This window comes from Neolamprologus multifasciatus, chromosome 8 (assembly GCF_963576455.1).
Source record: "Neolamprologus multifasciatus chromosome 8, fNeoMul1.2, whole genome shotgun sequence".
NCBI classification, from domain to species: Eukaryota; Metazoa; Chordata; class Actinopteri; order Cichliformes; family Cichlidae; genus Neolamprologus; species Neolamprologus multifasciatus.
In genome coordinates this window covers 5,468,996-5,494,695 of record NC_140446.1, presented here as the reverse complement: position 1 = coordinate 5,494,695, position 25,700 = coordinate 5,468,996, and the positions used below count along the sequence as shown (strand labels likewise).

Sequence of the window (25,700 nt, the reverse complement as noted above, 5' to 3'; positions counted from 1 at the left end):
AATGAGATGCAGAGAAGAAAAGAAATTTGTGAAGGGAGCAGGGCGGGATTGGGCGTGTTCAGAAACTTTTTCGCTACAGCCCAGTGTGTGTAGTTACCCTCCTAATCCTAGTTTTATTGGCTGCCTGTGTCCAGCCATGCCGGTCGGATTGAGTAGGGAGGCCAAAGAAGTGGGGGTGGAGGGGCTGAACACATGTCCTTCCTTTGTGGTAATACGCTGATTAGGCCTGAGAAAGAGCCGGACCTGGTTACGGCCTTTCTCAGGTCACCGTAGAAACCAGCCCGGTAGGGGACCTCTGTGTGTCTCCCCCCTCCTGATGTGGACAGGCACACCGAGGTCTTCCTTTGCAGAAATCTTTCCACAACACCACCGCTCAAAATGCCACCGCAATTGTTGTTGAGTCTCCAATGTTTTTGCCTGTAATCGCGCTGCACTTGTGGCCTCAACCTGGGAAACGTGGTTTCAATGTTGTTCAGATGCAAACCGCAGACTGATTCCTTTGCCTGCACTCATAAATTAGACCGCTGTCACATTCCCATAATCCATCCCTGGCCCTGCGCACCGTCTATCGCTCCGGCACAGCAACCGTCATCCAAATCGCAGCGCTGAGCTCGGCACATTTCTGACGATGCCGTAACACATGACATTGTTCATAATTGAAAACAGACCTGCCTCGATGTCAGCACCGCTATGACATACCGCATCTTGACTTGAGGCATTGAAAAGTCATCTTTATTGGTATAGCACAGAAGACTCCCCACCACAACCAACTGGAGAGCAGGCCTCATACAACTTTCACCAGGCAATCTATCAGTTATTGTCATATTTACCCCCCACAGAACCCCGACGCCCCTCTCGAACAGGGCGGTAGGTTGAGTGCTGCTCAGTCACTGTTGTTTCCCCATCTTCATTGTTAAGGAAGACTAAAACACAGAAGGGGCGGGTGAAGGGGGCACTCCACCGCTGACCTCCAGACTTTGGTCACTGGGCTCTCTCTTCATGCGGCGGGCACTGAGCCTTCTCGATGCAGAGTGCACGCTCCCAGCCCCTGCTGAGCAACCTCACCACCCCACTCATGCCCTAGAGGTCTCCAGGAAAGGCACCATCACCCCCAAGCCACAGCCATCCGACACATATAGAAGTGCGGTGCAAACACATTGCATTTATTTAAATGTAACAGTATTTACGCTGATAGGTAAAGGGAAAAAAAAAAAAGTTACCTTTTCATGCCTTGGTTAAAACGTTGGATTACAGTGTTTCAGTTTTATATTGGAGGATCGTTTTTTTTTTTATTAGATATTTCAGTCAGGATGTTGTGACTTGCGTTCTTGTGTGTGTTTGTAACAGCCTAACCTATCTACTTTTGGCCATCTCAGCAGGTCTGATGTTGCTCTGACAGTATTGAGGTTGTGTTTGTTTAAACATTTTTATTATTGTTTTTTATGCATTTTTCTTTTTAAGCCGTACTGACATTGTGAATGAACCTATATTGATTTCTGTAAAGTTTTAGTGGTGCTGTAAAGTTTCTTCTGAACATTAGAATTATCGGCTGTTTTATGTACATATTGATTCAAAGAGGCCAATTTCATTTAGTTTATGATGAGCACTGTGTAACAGCTAGTATGAACTACAAGTCTACTGTACATAATTATGGTATAATTAGAAGCATTAACGCAGTGCATAGTTGTGTAATTAATATCAGGAATTCTCAAAATTCTCAATAAAACAGGTCATTCTGACAGTTGATGAACTTTCTGACTTGAAAACAGGATTTCCAGGAAATGCTGGCTCCCATATGGCGCCGCATTCTCAATCTGTTGTGAAATCCATCAGGTAATCCATCCAGGCTTGTATATTAATTTTTAATAAGTGTTCACTCACATTCCTATTGTGTTGATTCAAGAATTCCTCGGGTCTGAAATTGTCTGTTTGAATATTCACATGGCAAGAATGTAAAAAGATGTTTCCTGCACTTTAGTTAGAAGTAAAATAATCCTGATTTTAAAGAAAAAGGGGATTCTTAAAAAAACATGATGTTAAGTAAGATGTTTACAGGGATAAGTCGCTTCTGAAGTGCTCGCACCTTTGATGGTAATTCCTCCCGTGATAGCCACCTGACAATGCCTTCAGACGAAACTTTTAACTAGATTATCATCACTACAACTAGGTTTGTTTGATCTCTGCTGGGTTATCTTGTTTGCATTGGTGCTGATCAGTTTCCTCGTATGCGAATCAAATGCGTGGTTACTTCAGGCTAAGTCCATCACAAGCATCCCACCCTCCTCCTTCACTCCCCTATCTCCCTCTCTCCACTCCCCCCTCCTCCTCCCCGTCCCACGGCTGCTTGCCCCACAGCCCATCAGAATGACAATGGTATTGATGTAAAATGTGTCGCCTTTGGGCCGCTGAAGCATATAACCCCTGCATGCCTGGCCCAGCTACCGCCACAGTTTATGGCTTTATTGTGTTGCCCTTTATGTCCTCCCCTGTTGGGGAGGGCGGGCAACAATTTAGAAAATTCACTGTATATGTGCCCGTGCGTGTGTTGACATGTGTGTGTGTGTGCACTGTACGCACATGTATCCGGATCGATTAGTCAGAGCGCAACCCCCCCCTGAAAAAATCAACGTGTCAACATGTATGTCAGCGTGTGCGAGGCTCCTCCTGGGCAGCCGGGCTACATCGCCTACCTCCAACACCACTTTGGGGGATCCTTTTTTTCCCCGATGATCCCGGGATTAAGCAAGTTGAGCAACAACTCAACTCTACCTTTTTCATCTGTCCCTCCCTATCCCTCCTTCTCTCGTTTCCCTCCCTCCCTCCCTCTTTTCACTCTTTCCTTTCTTTTTCACATTACCAGGGGGTGGCGTGTGATTGACAGATGGGAACGAATAATAATTTTTTTTTTCGTAACCTAAGGCCATCTTCTGTGATTGGCTTGCCAGCTGACATCTCCAAACCTCATTCTCCCCCTGCTGCCCCCACCGCCCCCCCCCCCCCCCCTCTTAATATTGGGCCTGTGGATGAGGCATCCTGAGGGAGAAAAAAGTAGAGAGAGAGAGAGAGAAAAATATATCTACCTTAGGGAAGAACCTCAGAGAGAGGGAGGGAAGGAGAGGACGGGTAGGAGCGTGTGTGCATGTGTGTAAGAGACACTTATTCTCTTAACTACTAGGAGACAGACACACTTTCCTGGCCCGACTCAAAGAAGGGGGGAAAAGAGGAGAAAGATTTTTTTTTTTTTGCTTCAATATCATTTTAATTTTCCCCTCATTCAACAATCAAGCTGCCCTAAAGCTTCTCTTCCTGGAAACTCTTCTTCATTGCCTACTGGAAGTTCTATGTATTGATCTACTTGCCCTCTCACACACTACAAGGCTTACCTCATGGATTTGTATCTGATTGGATATTTGATGTGTGTGTGGTTGTCCAGCTCACGGGTGCTTGGAGGCTATCCCATCTGGTGGTGAGTACGAATCCACAGTTTCAGCATCAGACCCTATAGCTGCATAAAGAGAGAGAGACTTTTTTTTTTGGTCAAATGATCATTTCTGAGAGGGCAGAATGTGCACTTTCAGTAGACTGCGTGGAAAAATGTTCTCCAGCCCAGTCCAAAGAATCTTAACCTCAAATACTAGTGTAACGGAAAAGGATTGCCGTTCTTTTCCCCTGCACATTCAGGTCTATTTATCACGTTGGAGAATGTTTTGATGCAAAAAAGGGTGAATTTGTAGTTTAAATCATTCAAACGTGGGTGTCTTCTTTTAATTTAAGGGGGGAAAAAGACTTCAGCGAGTGGTCACCATGCTGATGTCAACAGCAAAAGATGGACTTTGGAGTATTTGCACATAACAGTTAAAGTCATTCATAAATACATAAATTGCGTCTTTCACTCAGGGACAATGACAGGACTGATGCTGCGCATGAAAACTCAACAAAGCCTCAAAAAACAGCCCCCCCCCTTATTTATAAACCATAATTAATTTCTTTTCTGAAATACAACCATGTAATTTTAGGAGTGCCTTAGGAAGTACAACAATAATGGCTTATAAGATCAGCGTCATTTTGGTTTTGTTTGTTATTGTGCGTCACTGTTCTACATTCGGGCCGCCGGCCCCCCCAAAAAACCTGCCGTGAAGTGGATCTAAAAGATTTTTGGAGACTGACAAAGTCCCGTACAATTAAAAAAGAAAATATTACAATATTTGCGGTTTACCACGGGGCACAGGCTGCGCTTAAATCGGTACATTTTGGACATTTTGCTTCAATTGCAATACATTTCACCCCCTCCACTACGGATTTGTGAGGAGACAATATGTTTAGGTGCCGCAGGGTTTTACTCTTTGTTAAATTATCCCAGATCGCTTTTGGCACCAGCAACTGAAATTTAGAGGTTTATCTCATTACAGATTCAGCGACATGCAGCTGACCTCATAGCTCCTGGTCTTCTTTTGTAACATAAAGCTTCTATTTTGGAGATATTTGTGTAGGCGTATGACAAAGCTCTTTTGGCACCCGACACAATACTTGTCAGAGCTACTGCACTTTAGTAGCCCAACTAGCATGTGGTCCCACCGTGGTGCTGTCCAAACCGCGAGCATCTTCTGGTTTCATTTACAGAGCAGGCAGCTGCCAAGCACACAGGCCACAGGGCTGAAGTGTTAATGGCAAAGAGGACTTTACACCCACTCCTGGATTCAGCAAGAACCCTAAGACAACGGTGACAAAGAGCTCGGGATTGTCTCTGTGTGAATTACCTGCAGCTGTTCTGTTCAAGGAGCTTACATGACACTGGTGTAATGTTTGAACCTTAACGATGCGCGCTACCTTTGATTTGGGTAACAAATTCTGAAGTGTAGGCTAAGGTAGATGTTACTGGAGGGGAAGTTGAGATGAAACAGGTAGCTTCAGGTGACCGGGGCAGGTGCTGAGGAACGGGCACCGTCAGTGGCACCTTCCCCACGGTATAGAGTATGTCCAAAGGGTGACAAAATGAGCCGGTGCATCAAAAACAAGAGGGTGCCGAGTTTCAGGCAGCCTCTTCCTCGCTTCTGTCTCAGGGGCGATGACTTGGCCATAAATTCTCCAGCCAAGGTGGGACGGGTTTGAGTGGAAGAGGAGTTTTTGACTGCTTTATGCCTGGCAGCCGTGCTTTTTTACAAGATGGGGTGTTGAAAACAAAACAGAGCATAAATAACTCGAGTGATATGCAGATATGCGTGGACGAGGATGAGGTGTGGTGGAGAGAAAAGCCATAGCGAACTAATGAGGAGGGTTTGGAGAGACAGAGCAGTAAGCTGCCTTCTTGAAATGCAAGAATGTTTGGAAAAACAGCGAGTTTGTACATCAAGTCATAAAAGCTCGAAGCTTAGATGTGACTTCACATAATCCACAGGTTCCACAGCGTTTCTATCCAGTTATCTGACAACACCGTGCTCTCTGTGTGGTGAAGGAAAAATGAAATAAAGATCTTATTATTAGACTTACTGCCGCGGTTTGGTTTCACCTTTTAACCCGAGAACGATGACATAATATGTTTCTCTTATTAAACGCCAGCTTTGTTAATACTCCTAATCGTACGTTAGCGTGGCGTAGGATCTCGTCTATTTTCAGAACAGCAGCCAGCAGTGTGTTTGTTTTCCTTGCATAAAACAGCGATAGCTGTAAGTGAACGATGACAGCCACTCTCAGCGATGAATTACCTCAGCTGAACTGACTCCAGCCATCGAGCACCGGCAGTGATTATCGGTTTTAACTCGGCCACAAGATGTTTAAATCCAATAACTGCTGTTTTCCTGATCCTCTGTTATCATCACCGCTGCTAAATCCACATGAGAAAGCAGAGAAGTTGTACACCTCTTGTCAGTTTTGTCCGTGCTCTTTGTCATTAAAAGATTACTTTAAATTTACATAGCTGCCGTTGTGAGAGGTGAAATCAAATAGAGAACAATGGCGGGGAGAATGAAAGAGGGAAATGACAGAGAAAGAGATGAAGGAATGATGCAAGAGTCTGTTAAATGTTTTTGAAAATCGCAGTAAGTGCAACCGCGGGTGACCATTATTAGTTTAACTTCCATTCAGGTGAAGAATTATTGACACAATAAAGCAGTAAAAATAAATCTGCAACATTGACACAAAAAACTAGCAAATTCCATTTCCTACATTTAATGCCCTTTAATTAACATCTGGAGCTTGCTATGGATACATACAACTTCCTGGTTTAATCTGCATTACTTGTGGAAGTTTCGAAAACCACCGGGGCCTCAATAATATCTGCGGCATACCTCTCGAGATCTCCTTCCCGGTTCAACCTGAGCAGCTTAAATGGGGCTCTAGAGTCCATCTCCTGGCCTCAGGAATGTCATTATCTGGCTGTGACACCCCCCTGCAACTCCAAAACCCCTACCGCTAGCAAAGGGGGCCACTTAAATGATCCTTACTACGAGAAAATCCTCCCGTCTGCAAGTCTTGTTTGAAAAGATCAAGGATGTTTAGGTATTATTCTGCAGTTGAAGGTGAAGAAAAGAGCAGGAAAATCCATAAGAATGTAATTCATAAGAAACCTTCGGGTTCCATTATGAACGGCTGAAGGCTGCCATAGGGCCGGGGTCAAAGGCAATTTAGGGCTAAAGCTTAAGAGAAATGTCTCAGCAGAAATTGACGTCCACGGGGATACTGGGTACAAAACAATAATACATTTCTAAAAAAAAAAAATAAAAGTATGATTATGTAACAAATGTTAAGATTCCCTTTATCCTAAAGCATCTGTAATATGACTAAATATGCATTGAAGGGACCCATTATGCTCACTTCCAGCTACGCAGAGTTATTCTTGGACGTACGCTGGGCCTCAGTGGAGCCTCATGGTTCACACACTGTCTTTTAAAAACAAGCCATTTAAGCCTATTTCCTTCTGATTGGCCGTCCCTCATAAGCAGAAAGTGTCACATGAGCATTAACGTTCCTGTTTTTTCTTGTTTTTTTCTTCTAGCAGATGAAAAAATTTGCATGTTTGCAACCGTGTTTTAAAGATGAGGTTTTGAAACTGACTGAAAAAATTTGACTTGATGAAACTTGATTCAGTCACTCACTAAAAGATTTGCTACCCTTATTTTCTGATCCATTACTTCACTTCACCCAGCGCAACAAGACTGTGGGATGACACTATCAAGGCAAAACCGAGCTAGGTAAGAGGTTCAAAGGAGTGTGGTATTTCAAAGCAGGCGAAGGCGAGTCCTAATCTTCTCCCACCACCAAAGGACATGGGATGTGCTCTTGTAGGAAATGACAAAGTCCCCCTGGTGCATGGCTATCAGCTGCTTTAAACCACAGGGCAGCGCAGTTACTCAAAGGGAAAACGGCAACGGCCAGGGGCGAAGAGATCATTAGAGGACACGTGTGGAGGCGCACATGCACGCATTATTTAAAGTCTTACCTGGCTGATCTCACCTCTGTGGCTTGTTACAGAGGTCAATTATTAGTGGCGAGCAATTTCTTTGACAGACAGGGTCAGTGACAAAGATGTGTCGATCACACCTGTGCAGCCTGTGTTCAGTTAAAGCCCTCAGGTCACTGACCAGGTCAGCCGAACGCCTGGCAGATGCAGCGAGAAAAGGAGGAGGCTATCATTCAAGAATAGAAGGGGTCTCATTTCAAATAGAAGATCTTTTTACTTTGCAACCACAAAATTTAAAAATTTCTCCAAACAACAACAACAAAAGACCAAGTAAATCACGCAGGAATGTTTCATTGAAGGATTTTCAGAACCAAAAGCTTTCTGTTTTCCTTTTGTTGCCGGAATTTTACTAATCAGTCACATTTGAACATTTTCTGGTTGCATGCAAATACACAGCAAAAACCATCTGATATTTTCTGACAATAATTCAGTTTATTATTAGTATTTTTATTATATTTTTTTATTTGCTATTATGATTTTCTGACCACAACAACAGCCCTGAAAAATTAAACACTGCCAGAGAGGTTAAGCCACCAGACCAGCCAATGAGTTGCCAGACTGACAGAGAAAAGTTGCATAAAGATTGCATGGTCTTGCAACAGCAGGTCCAAAGAAATGGGCAGTGCCTCAGACTGCAGCAGCACCTCTGAGTGTGAACCGGCGGGCTTTCTTAACCGCGTTTTATTTAATTAAAGCCATTAATTTTTTTAAATTACTTTTAAAGACAATTTGTGGTGTCTGAAATAACCACAATGAAATTCCTGGAATACAGTAAGAGATTTGCAACAGTTCAGCGTGAGTTATGATTTGCATGAGATGCATTGCCGCTGACAATTCGAGCAGGAGTGCCAACAAGCTGCCTTTCATGAAGAGAAGCTGGGGACAATGCGCTGTTTGAGTTGCGGTTCATTCAAACACTCCCTCAGGACTCAAATAAGCTCTGTCCTCTTAAGACAACAGCTCAGACTCTGTTGTGTCCACCTACCAGCAGAGAAAGATGCCAAGTTCCCGCTCTGACGTTCATTTATCAGTGCCTTATACTCCCCAGAGCACTTCAGTGCAGAGCTACTGCTGCTCTCATTCTCTTCCTGACAGGGAGGTTCACAAGTTTACACCATGTTCAGTTTCCCTCTGCACGTCTCCATACTTGTGACTGCAGGGGCTCCTTGTCCCAACTCCGCATGCTCCGCGGAAGTCTGCAGAGAGAACTCGGAGAGGAGGGGAGGCAGAAGGAGGTAGAAAGACAGAACAGGTACGAACATTTTTCAGGGGTCCTGTCATTTTTTATCTGATCAGCCAGGAGCTGTTGGACTACAAATCAAAAGTGTGCCGAAGAAAAAGAGAAGACAACAAAACACAGACAGCAGCTTTGCATTCCAGCCTCCACCAGGAAAAGTCCCATCCTCGGGCAAAGCCGGCAACTTTCCTTGGCCCACTTACTCTCTTTCGAGTGTCTTTATCTCTCTGTGGATTCTGTCGGGGGGATTCATAGTTGAGATACCGATGGCAGTGTTTTGTGCCGCCTGCTTTTGCTACGGCCTCCTTTAGCAATGTGACATCCTCCAGGCAAATCTCCCAAGCTGAGCCGCAGCAGCAACATATAGCATATATTAGAGTTTAATGCAAACAACAGTCTTGCAGTTTGTTACTGCAGAGGAGCGTCGCTCTCACAGAAGAAGTGACACAACACACATGGGACTCAATGCTTCAGGCACAGACCCAGCATACGCTAACAAAACAACTATAATATCTATAAAGTTCCTCTATGGGAAATAAGTTAACTTATTCAGACACGGCTAAGAACAATTGGAACACATCAGGGCTGGTTTTAGAGTGAAATATTAGGGTGCACTGATAACAATAACAGGTGGATGTAGATGTAGCCCAAAAGCTGAGAAAGAGGACCAGAAAGCCATATGTTGCAACTCAAAGCCAGTGTTATGAACTCAGATGTTAAAGAAACATTGATGGAGAAAAGCCACTGCAGCCCTGAACTGTACTAGCATGTCAGCGAGGTGCATATCAGAACAAATGTCTAACTTTCCAGCTCCCTAATATGAAGTCCATGTGAAATCAGCTTGCATCGACGTGCAAACAGCACAGCTAATAATGTGGGACATGCACTGGTAGAGAGTGGGTGTCTTCTGCTACATACTGCACCCTTTTTTCTGGCCTAATCCTCAACCTTAACTCATACCCACCATAAAAGCGACATAGTTAGGGAAATAGTTTTTGCCCTCAACATGTTGGTGTTTTGAGACCAAATGTGAAAAGCAGGGGTGAAATAGAAGTGTCACACGCTCACTGGCTAATGACGAGTAATTGACAAGATGTTACCCAGTGAGCATAATCGTTCGTTTCTGTCTATAATTTGCAAAATAAACTTCATGTTGTCTTTGATATACCCTCAAGTTAGCGATGGAGCCCATAAAGTGAACAGGAAAATCTTTACTGAGGTCACGGAGAAAGGGCACTGAGGGCAGCTTTCCCATAGACTTATGTAGTCTTTGATAACCAAAGGAGTCGCCTCCTGCTGGCCATTAAAAAGAATGCAATTGACTCACAGTAGCAACATCCATCTTTTATGCTAACTAGGCATAAGCCAAACAGAAATTTACTGGAACCGTGAACACAAAAGAAGCAAATTATATAAAAGATATACCAGCAATAGTCTCCTAATATTGTCTTAAGATTAAGGGTTTGAGTGTTAAATTCGGATCTGCCTACTATAGAGATCTCATGAAGACAGGAGGAATGTTCCCACACCACTCCACTATCCAATGATTGTGTGTAGTTTTGTTAGACATGCTAACTTTACATATGGATTTTAAACTGGACCTTTATTTTCTAATTAATGGCTTAGTATGTTTGTTCTATTTGGACGTTACCTGTAATGCTTTTACTTTAAAAGTGGGATGACTTTAAACGCGGTTCCCAGAAATCCACATCAGGGAAGATGCGTATCACAGCAAGGTCTCTCTGTGTCCACACGACGAGGACACAGTGGTCGTCTGGGTTTCCACTCCACTTCTTTATTTCATACGGGTCCACATTACCGATGCACGCAATTTTTTCAAAGTACCGTCTCTTGGCGTCTGGGCGCGATACAGCCCTTTGTCTTTTGCGCTGATTTTGAGCATGGTTCTGCCAGTCCCGATTCCAACACTCCAACACTGTACGCTTGTTTTGCTTTCTGGCCTACTGACATGGCGCCGCGATCCCACAATGCACTGCGGCGTGACGTCAACTCCAAAGCCCTATACACAGAGCTATCTGTTAGCTTAAAGCTAAAAACATACAAGCTAGATGACACAGCTTGGTTAATTTCCTCTGTTCAGATTGTGTCAAATAGTTATAATTAATAAATATAAGTCAAGACAAAGCACATCTTTTTACACCATATGTAAATAAATAAATAATAAAAATAAAACTTAGAATATAACCTAAATAACATTTTCCGTACATATTTTTTTTGTAATATAATTTTACAAGCAAAACATATAATAAACATAAAATACACTAGCCTGTAATCATCAATCAGCTTTAAACACTGATCAACAATGTAAAATTACAACATGATTGGGTCATTGTACTTCTAGTACTAATCAGTTAAGTTTTAGTTTTTCAGCTTTAGCAAAACAGCAAAATGTGACTGAGCGTGTAGTTAATTAACTGTTTCCCCCTGAGAAGCTTTTAGCACACCAACAATAGGCCAACACATGGTAGAGATCGCTAAGAAAACTTAACGTGTTGTTAAAATAAGCTTCACTGTGGCTATAAGCCAAAAGCAGAACAATTAAAAGTGTAGTATACGATACTGTAATGCTTTTACTTTAAAAGTGGGATGACTATACACAGAGCTATCTGTTAGCTTAAAGCTAAAAACATACAAGCTAGATGAAACAGCTTGGTTAATTTCCTCTGTTCAGATTGTGTCAAATAGTTATAATTAATAAATATAAGTACAAAATAGAGTTTTTTCTTCAGTATGCTTCTAGTCAAGACAAAGCACATCTTTTTACACCATATGTAAATAAATAAATAATAAAAATAAAACTTAGAATATAACTTAAATAACATTTTCCTTACATATTAAAATGAAACAATTTTGCTTAATTACTGAGAAACACAAAATTTGGGAGTAGCTCTTCCTGACAAATTTACAGAAAAGATTTAAAACACAATAAACAAACATACAGATTGATATGAGTGACACTATTATTGCTGAGTGATACATTAGTAGCCCTAACGTTAACATAATGAACACAAAGAATAATATTTTGATGATTACACAAAGTGACAGTGTAGCAATCTGTGCCAAATTAGACAGATAAACTTCAATAGTTATGAAATTTGAATTTCAGCTCTTCTGTACAACCTCTGTTGGTGCATGCTCTGTAAAGTCATGCTGTCTTTTACTGTCTAGAATTATCACACCAATGTAACGAGTCTTCAAACAGCGTAAGGTGCCCGCGGCAGGTTTGTCCACACTAATCTGTAAATTTGTGTATTTCAACACTGGTAAAGTCTGACAAGCCATTTTGAAGTCACATTTGATTACACCTTCATATCCCTGTGGGCACTTACCTATAATGACCCTCTATTTTCTTAACGAGGCAAACAGGCTGGAGAGCAACACTCCTTAGATTTGTGCTTATCGGCCCTGGTCATGAACTTCTGTGGACACATCGTGCTAACGGCAATGAGGTCAAATGTCATGTTGTTTTCAACAAGTTCAGAAGGTCACCTGGTACGTTTCGTGTCCCTGGATATAGACAGCTGTCACACACTGAACCCTGTAACGCAGACCTCCCACGACACAGCACATGAGTCGACTCTTCTATTCAGGTTGAGCTTGCTCAGAAACAAAACAAGAACTAAAATGTGCAATAAAGACATGCCTTGCACCTAAATTTCCTCCCCAAGCAGCAGAGACTGCAGTAGTGATTTTATTGCACTGGGAGTGGCTGAGCCAAAAGTTTTTGTTGACAGTGTTATAGTCTTGATTGCGTGAATTCCCATTTCTCAGCAAGGTGTGTGGTGGAATCCCTTTGTTTCCTTTGCTTCATTTCTGTGGTTTCCAGTGGCCCATCATACTTTCACATCAGTCCGGTTTAGATACTGAGAAAACCCCCAACCAAGCTGTAAACCCCCAGGCCAGAAGAGGCCCCACACGGATGTGCCCGGGCATGCACCTGCCAAGCCCTGCCGTTTGCTGCTGCTCTTCTGCTCGTCTCATCCCCTGCAGCAGATTCCCCCGGCATTCTGCCTCTCTGGAGGTCTCTGCGTCTGCTGCTCCCTCACTCGGTTGAGACACGTTGCGCGTAGCTTCCGAGAAGTGAGGCAAAGCGGGCAGGATCAGCAGTGCACACACGCGGTCTCTGTGCATGCATCTTCGTGTGTGTCTGTTTGCACAATGAGTCTTGTAACTCTCATTAACACCTAGCCAATAACTTATCCCTTTCATTTTATCTATCCATAAGGATCAAGCGAGGCACATGCTTTGCAAACAAAGACAAATAGCCTGGCAGATCCACAGCCTGTTGTTTAAACACGCTATGTCCACCACAAAGTCCCATGTGGTTAGCTAATTGATTCCATCAGAAATCCTGCCCACCACAGCAAACAGATTCATCCTTTTGAATGGCACAGTGGTCTGATTCATAAATATCTGACTTGAGCAAGAGAGATTTGTCTTTGAGGTAGCTCATTGATGTTGTTGGGGAGCATGTGACACCAGCATTCATCTAGTGGCTCATCATCCTCTCTGGTCTATCCCATGACTGAGAGATTAATGGGCAGCAACCCATCTAGCAGACAGTGTAATTAAGGTCCTTAGTCACTCAGTCACCAGACGGAGTGAAGTCAGCAACACTTGAACTCTGATGTTGGTGGGATTGGGACTGGCAGATGAGATAATGTGGCTACATTCGCTTGGGTAAACTCAAGACAAGAACATGAATGGAGATTGATGAGCACTATCAAATTACTAGCTCCGCATGGGAACATGAAATCGGAGAAAATGGCATGTTAACTTTGAGTTATTAATAGACAGCAAGCGTATTTTTCCTTGTGCGTAGCAGCATTGGATAATTTTTGAGTGTCAGATCAAGTTTCGTTATGAGCTTCCACGTGAAACACAAGAATTGTTTATTGTGCATCCGTGTCAGTCACAAACCTCACACCAGCAACACAATTGGCTCAGCTGATTATGGGACGATCAAATTACATTAGGTCATCTGTAAAAGCAAAACAGTTTCATGTGCCAGAATGCTACCTCCGCTAGTAAATCTTAATACCTGGCAAAATATTCATCTAAGGCTACCAATGCTTAGATAAAAACAGTATAAAGAAGGAAGATGTGGGCGCAGGGGCTTTGGTGGGAGCTGTGTTGTGAACGTATCTAAGAGCCGATTTTTTTTCTTCCCAACTTCAATGGCTTCACTTGTGTGTTCGGGTGGGGCACTGCACTGCGCTCATCTGTCAGAGTCAGTGCCTGCTATGATTGGGTTGCGCCCTGCGGGTGTCCTGAGGTCATCCCGAGTGGCGCTCTGATCTGATCGGCATCAATTGTTCCCGCGTGATCCTCTAAGGGCCTCCAGCGCCACGTTGTCCAGTCAGACTCAGCTAAGTGTTGCAGAGTCTGCAGACTCCTGTGAACTGCCAGCACATCTTTACACCTCTGTACACACTCAAATCACATGCATATATTGCAAAACAATTAGCAGCTGGGCAAGCTTGTATTCAAACACATATTTTTCATGGGGTGATAAAGGCTATGCACAGAAATAAATAAACAAGAAATATAAGTCTGGCATCTAAGAGATCTTCTGGAAGAAAATTTTGTTTGAGCTTGTCAACATGAAAAGCGTGTTAAAACATGGGCATGACACACACGTCTTCTCTCTGTCTTTTATTTCAAGAGAAATAGAAAGCAATTAAAATTAATTACCTGAGTGAAACTATAATGGTTTCTGGCAACACATGCTGAGCTCGACTGTTTGGCAGTGATTAATCCCTGCTTAGACACATCTGCACGAGTCCTCTGGTGAGGCGCATCGCCTCAGACGTGCCATCTTTGTGCATCACCGTCAGTGTTCTTAACACATCACCTCCAGAGGACAACCGCAAATTAATGACGGTACTGCAAGGGCAGGTGTTTTCATATATTCGAAATCACACGAGGGGGCTTTTCCCCAAACTAAACAGACAGGTTCTTGTGTGGGTTATCTGTTAGATCAGCAGATCTGTGCATGCTAACAAGTGGAAACACTTTGAGAAGTCAGTACTAATAGCTTGTATCCCTGCCCTGAAGTGGGCTTATTAGCCTCCCCTCTCTGGTGAGAAAAAAGGAAGCAAAATAAAGAGGAGCTCTTAGTATAAACAATATAAATCAATAAAACACTCAGGTATGAATCATTGTACTCTCTCTGGGCTACATTTATAGTGTAATGGGAGATTATTGAATACAGAAGCAGTCTCCACTCACAGAGCAGGTTGCCTTTCAGTGAGGCCTCCCTGGCAGGTTACCACTCTTGCTATTGTGGAACTGAGTTCACGGAGGGCACAGAAGATGTGAGGGAAGCACAGGGAAGGGCTTTTGAGGGAATACAGAACTAATGTGAGAAATGTACGGGTTAGTTTTATTTCTTTTTTGCTTATAAAACCTACAATAAAAATGTCAAAGTTCCTAAAAGTCAGATAGCAGAGCCAAATTTATTCAATGGGTACAATTATTTAGGCACTTTTGCTGAATATGTCTTGAGGTTTGATGCAAATCCTCAGGAAAAATAAGAAATAAGTGTTTTTTGCACTTGTGTGTTTAACACAGAGGTGCTGATCTCACTTAACGATGCTTTCCCTCTCTCTGTGACACAGGTCCCTGGCACTGGGGCAGCAGTACTCATCTTTGGGCTCCCAACCAATCCTGTGTGGCTCTATCCCCGGCCTCGTACCGAAACAGCTGCGTTTCTGTCGCAACTACATTGAGATTATGCCCAGTGTCGCTGAAGGTGTCAAGCTGGGGATCCAAGAGTGCCAGCACCAGTTTAGGGGTCGCCGATGGAACTGCACCACCATCAAGGACAACCTGGCCATTTTCGGCCCTGTTCTAGATAAAGGTAGGACTTTTTTAGGTTGCTATATCTTTGTTGATGGTTTTTGCACTGACATACAGGCTTACTAAGTAAAATAAATGATCTAGAGGGATCTAAATAATCTCTTCCAAACAACACCCAACTTTAAAATGCAGTCTTTGAAGGTAAGGCTACTGCAAGCTGTTACAAAACTGGTGTTTAACACTTTCCACCCTAAGGCTCAGCACTGCCTGAGCTGCCTGGGCTTTTGCTGACAAACGACTAACTAGGGCAATTACAATAATATCCACCTTTCCTGGCTGCACTGAGAAATGAGTGCAGGTACAAGCACTGACACATTAGTCATCTTTATCTTCTATATTGCATTTATCTTCAAACTCGTGGGCTTTTTTTTTGGTTTTTCCCAACCTTGTTTACACACTCGTACATGAAAGAAGGTCAGTGCGGTAAATCTCTCAACGAAACCTGACAGCTGATGTACTGGAGGCATCCATCAGGTGCTGTACACGCAGAATGCTAAGTGTAAACTATCCCTACACTTATCTGCGTCAATTAGGCAGTCCCACCAGACCTGACAGTGGGAAACAAGGCACACAGGTGTCCTGCTTAAGGCCTTCCAGTCCCTAATTATAAAGGCAGACGCTTGTGTGTTGCATGTGAGGTTGCTGATTGGAAATGAATTAGCCTGTGTGTCAGAGGCGAAGGAATCTGGGCAGAAATGGGCAGTGTGAGCAGTCCAAGCTCCTCAGTCAAATAAAAGGGAGAGGGGAGGCCAAATGAGATTACAGGCAATAGAAAAGGGCCGGGGGGCTCCGCTCAACCCCTACTGTGCATGAAGGCCAGTGCGCGCCTCACACAGTCCAGCTCCCACGGACACCCCATTCACACGCCCTTTTGACTCTGTCATGAAAACAGGCTGAAAGGGGATCTCTCCCAACCTAGCCCGAGTGTGCACAGTGGGATAGGGAAGGATAGGATGGAGGGAAGGAGGTAAGGATGTAAGGATGAAGAGTGTGCCACTTTGGGAGTGATTAATGGAGAAGCTCATGCTAGGGATGCGAGAGCTACCAACCGGTACCCTGGCCACCTTAAGCTGTGGGTTGGCTGCCGTGGTGCTGTTGGTGGATGCCTGGAGGAAGTGGGGGGTTGAGGTGCTGCAGTGGGTGGTGGTGTATGGGATTTCGGATCAGGGTGTTGGCGGAGGGGTGGCTGGTGGGAGAGGAGGGGGACTTGGGGAGTTTGGGGAATGCCAGCTCCGGGCAGAGCTAGGCTGTGGGGGCGCGAGTCGCTGGACCCTTTGTGTGGATAATACGGTGTGACACAAGGGAAACAAAGGCGGATTGATGGGCCCAGCAGGTAGCAGGAGCAGCGCTAGCCTTGGCTAACAGCCAGAGCTCCAGGGGCCCGGGGCTCACAGGCCCCTGTTTTGGAGGGCCCACTTAGGCTTGCCAGGGCAAGTAGGGATGCCCAACATGAGGACAGTATGTCATCCAGTGTCGTTCATTGGACATTTAGATGAAAACCTCTTTTCATTAGGGATAAACAATGAACATGAAATGTGCAGACAAACAGTTTCTTATTGTTTCAGTTTTACAAAAGATATCAAAAATAATTAACAAACATAGTTTTGATTAACGTTATTTCACTGTCTGTATTTCTCAAGATTTTCTCAAAAGCAGCCAACATAAAAAAAGGGTTTTGGTTTTGGGACACTGACTGCAGTCAAATTGTGGGTGGGGAAAATATGGCTAGCCTCCAGACAAACATTTGTAAACTTTGTCTGTGGCTTGTTAAGTGGTCTCATTGGTTTTTGGCAGTGGATCCATCAAAGAATTTCTAGCTCTAGTTGCCAGTGTGGTCAGCAAAATAGGAGCTTAATTCTCCAGTCGTGTTCATACAAATTTCAAAACTCAAGTCGTGCAATTCTGTAGATCAGATATTCCAGCTGTTGAAAGCCTGAAGGTCTGTTCTGTATAACTATCATAGAGGGGAAAAAGCTGGGATGCTAGGTAAAATGTAAATAAAAATGTTGCACAATGATTTGCAATTCTATTGATTAATGGTGTTAAAAAAAATTTAAGAGAGAAATCTCTTTATTTTGAATGCAAAACTAGAAACATGCTTAAAAAAAGGTGGGACAAGGACTATAAAATACTATTATAAGATTCTAATAACCCAGAGGCAACATTGGAAATGTTCCCGATGTTGCCAACTTGTTTGTGCCTGAGTTCATTTAAGATTTATGCAAATTGGAAAACTGTCCCCGTGTTCGGGCCATCAGTAATGTTTTATTGCTTTTGAAAATTATGGGAAAATCATGGCCTCCAGGGTAAAGTGAAGAACATCCAACATTATTAGTACACAGTTCAAAAGTTAGCATCCATAATGATGCAGTGAGGTGTCGGTGCACATAGAATAGGTAGCTGGAGATCTGTAAAGGCACCATTAATGCTGAATACAGGTGCTTCTGTTCAGCTAACACTTGGGGAACACCGTGTTTAGCACCTTCTGGGGATATTGCAGCATCATAGCGCCACAGTAAGAGAGTCTTGGTGCAGGGAGAAATCATTTGGTGTCATATGAAATGGCAACTGAGAAGAACTGTTCACATAGGTTCCCAAATGCTTGGAGAGCTTTGCCAAAAGAACAGATTATATCAACTTAAAATATGTTACCGGTATCCAGTTATGGGAATAACGGTGTTACAAGTAACGACGTTACTTTTTTTCAGTAACGAGTAATATAACTAATTACTATTTCTATTGTTACAACGCCGTTACCGTTACGGTGCGGTGGTGTTACTATTTTTCATCAAACAGACGGTTGAAGCTGTCTTCAGCTTAATGCATCTTATATCAGTTTTATGGAAGCAGCTGTAAGTAATCTGGGCGCTATATATAAACAATATACACGTGGCGTTTTTTCCTGAATGGTTTCGCCAGGATTACTGTCTAAGGACAGCGCTAGCAAGAACAAAAAACAGCCCGTTCGTGTTGGTGGAAAAATGTACCATGTTGACCAATCAAAAAATGATATGGCAACATGACATTTGGTTGTTTAGGAAGAGGGGGAAGTTTTAGGAGTGATGGCGAGAGAGAGAGTGAAAGAAAGACAGCAGAAAGAGAGAGAGCGAGTTTTGAGATGTGAGATTTGTGAGGTTTAGCGTGTTTGGAGTGTGTAGTTAATGTGTTGTCTTGTGTAGTTAGCGTGTAGTGTTGTGGATAGTTTTGTGTTGTGTGTCAGAACAATGAGGCGACTGCTGTCTCCAGGTAGAAAACAGGAGTGATACACCTGCTGCTGTCAGACCTGCAGGTATCAGGCTGTGATGTTCTCCTTTATAGTGGACAGAAATTATTTTTTTGGAGTGGCACAAATAATTTGTGTGGCATCTTATTGAGCAGAACAGCTGATTGTTCTGTAAATAGTTTGAAATGGTTATTTAAAAAGGGGGTAAGAGGTAAATGGCTGCAAATAACCAGTGTTGGGGAGTAACGGAATACATGTACCGCCATTACGTATTTAAAATACAAAATATGAGTAACTGTATTCCGTTACAGTTACCGTTTAAAAAGGTGGTATTTAGAATACAGTTACTTTGTTGAAATAAACGGATTACACGGTACTTCCCTGTTTCATATTGTGGCGGGTCAGGCCTGTTTGGGTTTTGTTTGACAGCTACGTTCTGTTGTTCCAGGCGGCAGCGTTATGGTTGCCATGGTTACAGGGTGACGCTCTCTCTCTGCGTGTTTCCCGGGTGAGAGAGGTCTTTTTTGTTGTTGTTGTGCTAAGCTAATAGGCAGAATGCTACCGGTATAGCTCTAAAGAATGTAGCATCATAGGCAGTGTAGTCCGTGCTGCAGGGAGAATGGACTTTCATACGTTATGTGTCTGTGAGCGAGGAGGGAGAAAAAGGAAAAGTACGAGCTGTCATCGAGCAAAAACGGGAGCTGGAAGCATGTAAATATAATAATAACCACTGCAGCCAAGAAGAGTGTCTGACGAGCCCAGTTGTAAGTAAGCTATTAAGACTCGACTGTACACCGTGTTCGTGTTTTCCTCTGAAACAATAAGTTCCGTTGGAGCAGCCTTTCAACGCCTCTCTGTCTCTCGCTAGCAAAGTTGACCCAGACAACAAAGTAAAGCTAGTTTTCGGCTACGAGCTGACATGAACCCTTTACTACGGTTCGGAGCCGCGGACCTTCAGTAACAGTAATAAATCACAGCAATAGTACATTCATGTAGTTGTAAACAGCATGATAATATATTAAGTAATCCAAAGTATTCAGAATACGTTACTCTCATTGAGTAACGTAACGGAATATGTTACAGAATACATTTTGGGGCATGTATTCTGTATTCTGTAATGGGATACATTTTAAAAGTAACCTTCCCAACACTGCAAATAACTTTGTTGTTTGCAAAACTTGTGCATATGATTTTAAAATTGACAATTTATATTTGCATTTAAAGTTATGAAATATGATTCATTAAACATGTTTGTGGTTTTTACAGTAAAAAATGTAACTTTTTCTACTCAGATTTTATATTTTTTGTCTGATTTTAGATCAATTGTGTTAATACAGTATGTCAAAATGAAAACATAACTGTAAATTCAGACACGTGAGGTTGTGCTGAAAACAATGATACCAAACAAGGCAAAGGAAATAGTTTTTAAAGGTGAAATGTAGAGTTCAAATCAAATAATTAATTACTTTTAGAATCTTGTAACTCAGTTACCTTTTTGAAGCAGTAACTAGTAACTATAATTAATTACTTACAAAGCAACTTGCCCAACACTGCTGGTATCAAACTTTAAAAAATGTCTTTTTATTTAAATATAGGTTAAGCGCTCTGAAATCATTGGATCTGTTTGTGTTTTCATTTTACAAAGCCCCTCACCTTTTTTTGGAATCGATGTCACAGGACACCCATAGTGTGTGTTTTTCTATATCTGGTGGAGTGTAATGGGTGAGCCACAGTAAGTGTGCTGTGATTGTGAAACAATGGTGTCTGGTTACATAATAAGCTGTTGTCTTCAAAGACAGCGTAACTCCATCCGTCAGAGTGAAGAAGAAACAGCCTGACACACTGCTAGGTTTCACCAGAAGGCCTGAGGCTGTAAACAGGAATGGGTGGGTGGGTGGGGGGTAACAACATTCCTGAAACACTATCCAGATGCAAAGCAGCACACCTCAGGGATGACAGGGGGTCACTTAGATCCCACTGAGCGTTCGACTACAATAGGCTGATGTCACTGCAGGGACTCTGCTGTTAGGTTCCTTGGTGGTTCTTCCACGTCACTGATGATGATCAGAACTGTGTAAACATAGTTAAACATTGTTTATATTGTATTGTATATAGGAGATGTTAAGGTGTTCCTCTATAGGCTTCTTGTTTTATTACAGTGGCAAATACCTGTCCATTAATGTGCCTTCTCAAAGATGAAATGTTGTGTTAAAAGGTTACCGCCTGAAGGTATCCCTTTCAATACATCTGTCTGGATGTTGGCAGTAGTAAAGATCACCTTGTCTACGTTTACCAGATTGACACACTTCCTTTCCTTCTCCTTTTCTCTGTCTTTCTGTCTGTCTTCGTCCGTCTCTTTCAGCAACCAGAGAGTCAGCATTCGTCCATGCTATAGCTTCAGCGGGCGTTGCATTTGCAGTGACACGCTCATGCGCCGAGGGCACGTCGACCATGTGTGGGTGCGACTCCCACCACAAGGGCCCTCCAGGGGAGGGCTGGAAGTGGGGTGGCTGCAGCGAGGATGCAGAGTTTGGGGTGCTGGTGTCCAGGGAGTTTGCAGACGCCAGAGAGAACCGTCCAGACGCTCGCTCAGCAATGAATCGGCACAACAACGAAGCGGGACGCACGGTAAACACATTTACTATTAGGAACCTGCAGAGCTGCACTGTTATTTTTCTACTTTTCACATGGAAAATAACATTAAGCAGCCAAAAATATGTGGGTACTTCAACATAATATCCATATGAAAACCTTTAAAACCACAGATATCAACCTGCTGCTGTAAGAGCTCCCACTCATCTCAGAAGAGTTTGCCCCAGTTTTTAGAACCTGGCTTTCACCCAGTCACAACAACAAAGTGAGGCTCAACACTGACACTGCGGGAAAAGTTCAAAGTCGTTGCACAACTTAAACCCAAAGATCACTTGGAAATAAGAGTTAGAGAGCATAAAAAACAAAGATAGAACAGGTAATCAAAGTCAATGTTTCTTTTTTAATCTTTCAGTTCAATTAAATTTATTTGTATCGTATCAAATCACAACAATATTTGCCTCAAGGTGCTTTATATTGTAAGGTAAAGACCCTATGATAACAGAGAGAAAAACCAAATATTCAGACGACACCTCTATGAGCAAACACTTGGTAACAGTGGGAAGGAAAAACTCCTTTTATACAGGAAGAAACCTCAGACTCAGTGAGGAAAACATGACAAAATATCTCAAAAATAATGATTATTTTTATATATTTAGCTCAGTTTTAGTATTAGTTTACATGTTTTATGTGTTTTTAGACTAAATGCACTTGTCAGATGAAGAAATTGCAATACAAACCTTTACAGCACTCTGATAAGCCATGTTAGTTAGTTACAATTATTGGTCAACGTTTAAACCACGATGATGTAAAAACAATGGACAAAAAGCTGAGTGAGAATATTACTATTTTGGATTACTGATTGCTCATGTGACAGGCATGAATATGGTACTTGACTTGTCCTCACAATCCCAAGTTTCCATCTGAAAACGAGCACTTGACTTTGAATGACTGGTTAATTACTGATCTAAGCAACATTCATCTACCCGCCATGCCCCCACACCTTGCCTTTCATGCCTTGCATCCCAATGAGAAATTCCCCGACAGTCAAATAACCCAAGTGAGCTGAGGGGGAAAAAAAAGAAGCAAATCAGCTCAGTCTTAAAACATCACTGGCTGCTGTCACTGCTGGGAGAAAACAGGCTGCTCGCTGAGAGGCAAAACAGGGGGACCACACGGCAACAAGACAGCCCTTTGATGTGCACAGCAGCAGTCAGAGCGACCACAGGAGCTCACCGAACAGAGGTAATGTCAGAGGAGTCACCCGTCCTCTCCACCTGGCCCTCTCACGCTTCCTTATTTAGCCCCGAGGGCCTTGGATTTGATGTTGGCATGACAAGCTCACGGTGTGATGTCACTGGTCCACTTTTCTCCCCTCTACTCACCCAGAGGTGCCACAGCCACCTGCCTTCCGCCCCAGCTGGGGGATTTCTGCAGCTAAATATAGCTGTTGAGCTAAAGCACAATGAAAAACCGAAAACATAAAAACACGCCCCACGGGAGCATACTCACAATGTGAGCCAATAACTTCAGAGAGAATTAGCAGCGGCGCAGAGCCTCCATACTCCACAGCTGCATGACACTTCAATAAAGTGCAGCCACTGGCACATTGTTTTTCTTGGCCTGCTTTGCAAGGCTTTAGTGGTTTTGTTAGTCTGCATTACTGAATTCACTCTAAATCTCTGAGCATAAAGCTTTACCAGATCTTGTTCCGTTGTGGCAGCTTCCAAAACAGTTATCAAACTAAGACCAGCACATTTTACACTTCAGAGCAATGCGTTGCACAAAGAGAAAAAAAAATCATAACTTGTTTCTAACCAGAGGACAACAGCTGTAGTTAAAATCTCACCAACCTCACAGCTCCAACGTTCTGCCAAAAGAAGCGTACTTAAAGATTTATTGGCTAGGTGAGAACTTATTTAAATTTTTTGGAGCACCCCGAACATATACAGACAAAAAGTGATCTGTGTGTTTAAGAAGCGCACCATCCCTTCATGCAGTGACTCAGGATTGTCAGTGAAATCTGTTCTGAATCCAGCTGGATGAGGCAGATTTTCTTTTCTGGGCAAGAGTCATGACGCTTAAGAGACGACGCTTTAGTGAGGAAAAGTGTTATTAGAAAAGCTTAAAAATCTTGGATGCGTGCTGAGATGCCAAATATGTGGTTTTCACTTTATTTCAGTCACTATAGTCAAAAGAAGGTTGTCATTTCCATCTGCAGCAATTCATATTTGGACGTATGGTTCATTTCTGGGCCTCCGTGTGCAGCCAAGACAAAGAAAGTAGTGAGAAGACCTATTAAAAGGACAGAAGAGACACTGACAGCAGATATTACACAGATTATCAGAGAAACGGTATGAAAAGGAAGCACTGAGGTAGAGGGGGGTTACAAAGTGGCTTGCAGATGCACAATAGGTGGGCAAGTGTGAGTACAGCCTCGTGTTGCAATTAGGTGATCTGTTGACACTGTGGCTACCTAAACTAATATTAACCCTTTCAACCCTGGGAAATAATCGCCAGGATATTTAAATGTGTTTCTTGAACTGTCGGACACATTTTTAAATAACGAATTAAATATAAATTTAAATATATGCGTTTTAATTTGTATAATATTTGCCACATCTAACATTTTTTTTTTGCAAAATTTGAAAAAGGGAGAAAACATTTTCCCACGCACAGACTTTTATTCTGGTTTCTTTCCTCGTTCTCAGACTATCCTGGACCACATGCACCTGCGCTGCAAATGTCACGGCCTTTCCGGAAGCTGCGAGGTGAAGACGTGCTGGTGGGCGCAGCCGGACTTCCGCATGCTGGGCGACTACCTGAAGGACAAGTACGACAGCGCCTCAGAGATGGTGGTGGAGAAGCACCGCGAGTCCCGTGGCTGGGTGGAGACCCTGCGAGTCAAGTACGCCTTCTTCAAGCACCCCACTGAGCGCGACCTGGTGTACTACGAGGGCTCGCCCAATTTCTGCGAGCCCAACCCAGAGACGGGCTCCTTTGGGACGCGCGATCGCGTCTGCAACGTGTCGTCGCACGGCATCGAGGGCTGCGACCTGCTGTGCTGCGGCCGCGGCCACAACACCCGGACTGAGAAACGCAAAGAGAAGTGTCACTGCATCTTCCACTGGTGCTGCTACGTCAGCTGTCAGGAGTGTGTGCGCGTCTACGACGTACACACGTGTAAGTGAGACAGACAAGCTGACTGCTGGACCTTCAACTCCCCACCTCCTGCATGACTTCCTTGATTCCCCCACCACACACACACACACACACACAAGCGCAGTCAAAAACATATTCATCCACACACATTCAAGCCCTAATGGGTAATGGCACATCAGTAATGGATACTTCTGTACCATTTTTTGTACAAACCATGCACAAGAATCTATCTTCCAAACCACTACCCCCATAACTACATAATATCTGAGCAGAATGTGTCCCGTGTTGACCTGACGGATAACTTGGTCCACTCTCACGGGAAGAAGCTAGAGTTGTGCCACTCTCCCCTCGTTCGTCCTCACCCTGCAGCATTGGGCCACGACTACCCCTCCCTTCCCCTTTGTCTTTATTTATTTCCCACCCTTCATGCCAACACAGCGTTTTCGGCATGTACAGTAACACTTTTACATGTGAGATTAATGCAGTAAAAGAAAAACACAAAAAAACAAAAACAGTGACTCTCCTTGCTTTTGAGTAAAAAGCATCTTCTAACTAACACCTCACTTCTCCAGCCAGTCTGGTTGGTTTACCTTTTTGTTGTTGTTGTTGTTGTTGTTTTTTAACTTAACCAACCTCTCTACCCAATCACTTACTCTTAAGTGATACTGAACACGTCAGCAGCCCCAGGAAACCATCACTTTGTAACTACTGAACTGAACTGAACTGAGGCACTGGAAGTGTCGCAGTCCTGTCCTTTCTAAACTACTGAGCTGATCCCTTCCTTCCCTGCAGACTGACTACTAGAAGACATGTGCTTCAGTCTGATTTTTTAATAATAAATCTGAAATATTCCCACTGAGCTGGGGTTTGAGGTATGCAGGAGGAGGCATGCTCGTTCTGCTAACTAACAACCCGTGCACGTGTATTTATGTGCACTATTCATAACTCCAGGTGGTAAACATTTGAGCATTGTTTATGTGAGCAAATTCTTCTTGGTTGCAAGCTAGCAGTTCTTATGAATGACGGCTCTGTTACCACATTCACCCTGTAAATCGCTCATGGTTTCTACAAATGTCACGCAACTTCACCATTCAAACTTACGGAGTCTGGGGGTAAAAACTAACCACAGAAAAGTTCTGATTACATGTGTG

General features: G+C 43.2%; 2 protein-coding genes across 4 annotated transcripts in view; one reads left to right on the top strand and one right to left on the bottom strand.

The window, feature by feature from the left end:
- ormdl3 (ORMDL sphingolipid biosynthesis regulator 3) overlaps positions 1-10,683 on the bottom strand; it is a 37,188-nt gene extending 26,505 nt beyond the window's left edge. The window contains exons 1-2 of one of the 3 annotated variants that reach the window (XM_085169675.1): positions 10,345-10,683; positions 3,384-3,505 (exon numbers count right to left, since the gene is read on the bottom strand). In XM_085169675.1, the coding sequence (XP_085025801.1) occupies positions 3,384-3,388 (5 nt within the window). In that variant the 5' untranslated portion in view covers positions 3,389-3,505; positions 10,345-10,683. Of the gene's footprint in view, positions 1-3,383; positions 3,582-10,344 lie in introns of those variants that run through there. The other 2 variants (XM_085169677.1, XM_085169674.1) reach the window with 2 other exon arrangements.
- Positions 1,983-25,677, top strand: wnt3 (wingless-type MMTV integration site family, member 3). Its single transcript, XM_085169654.1, has 4 exons — positions 1,983-3,466; positions 15,335-15,576; positions 21,161-21,426; positions 24,099-25,677. Exons 1-4 carry the CDS (start codon positions 3,387-3,389, stop codon positions 24,576-24,578), a joined length of 1,068 nt encoding a protein of 355 aa, XP_085025780.1. The 5' UTR covers positions 1,983-3,386; the 3' UTR covers positions 24,579-25,677.
- Positions 25,678-25,700: the final 23 nt, after the last annotated feature.